The sequence below is a fragment of the Apaloderma vittatum genome, unplaced genomic scaffold (assembly GCF_000703405.1).
Source record: "Apaloderma vittatum isolate BGI_N311 unplaced genomic scaffold, ASM70340v1 scaffold24447, whole genome shotgun sequence".
Classification (NCBI taxonomy): domain Eukaryota; kingdom Metazoa; phylum Chordata; class Aves; order Trogoniformes; family Trogonidae; genus Apaloderma; species Apaloderma vittatum.
This window is the reverse complement of record NW_009725982.1, coordinates 13,035-13,302: the sequence shown is the minus strand read 5'-3', so window position 1 is coordinate 13,302 and position 268 is coordinate 13,035. Positions and strand designations below refer to the sequence as shown.

Here is a 268-nt window from a genome sequence, read left to right as displayed (position 1 = left end):
GAGCCACGGGAATCCCACCACCTCCAGGTAGGAGAGAGTTGCTCCAGGATGGGAGCCGGTTTGGGGTGCGGCGCCGAGGAGGTGCTGAGCGGGAAGCAGCTTGTTCCCTCTCCCCACCCCCAGGGCTGGATGAACCAGCTGCAGGTCTACGATCCCGAGCTTTTCCACCCCTCGCTCACGCACTCGGTGCTCGCCACGCTGGATGGAGCCACCCTCAAGCTCTCCTACCCCAAGAGCAACATCCCACGCCGAGCCACCTTCGAGGAGG

At 64.9% G+C, this 268-nt stretch overlaps 1 protein-coding gene across 1 annotated transcript in view; it reads left to right on the top strand.

The window, feature by feature from the left end:
• Positions 1-123: 123 nt before the first annotated feature.
• LOC104276708 (testis-expressed sequence 2 protein-like) overlaps positions 124-268 on the top strand; it is a gene marked incomplete at its 5' end in the record, with an annotated part of 3,567 nt that continues 3,422 nt past the window's right edge. The window contains one exon of the mRNA XM_009873126.1: positions 124-252. Coding sequence (XP_009871428.1) covers positions 124-252 — 129 coding nt within the window. The remainder of the gene's footprint in view (positions 253-268) is intronic.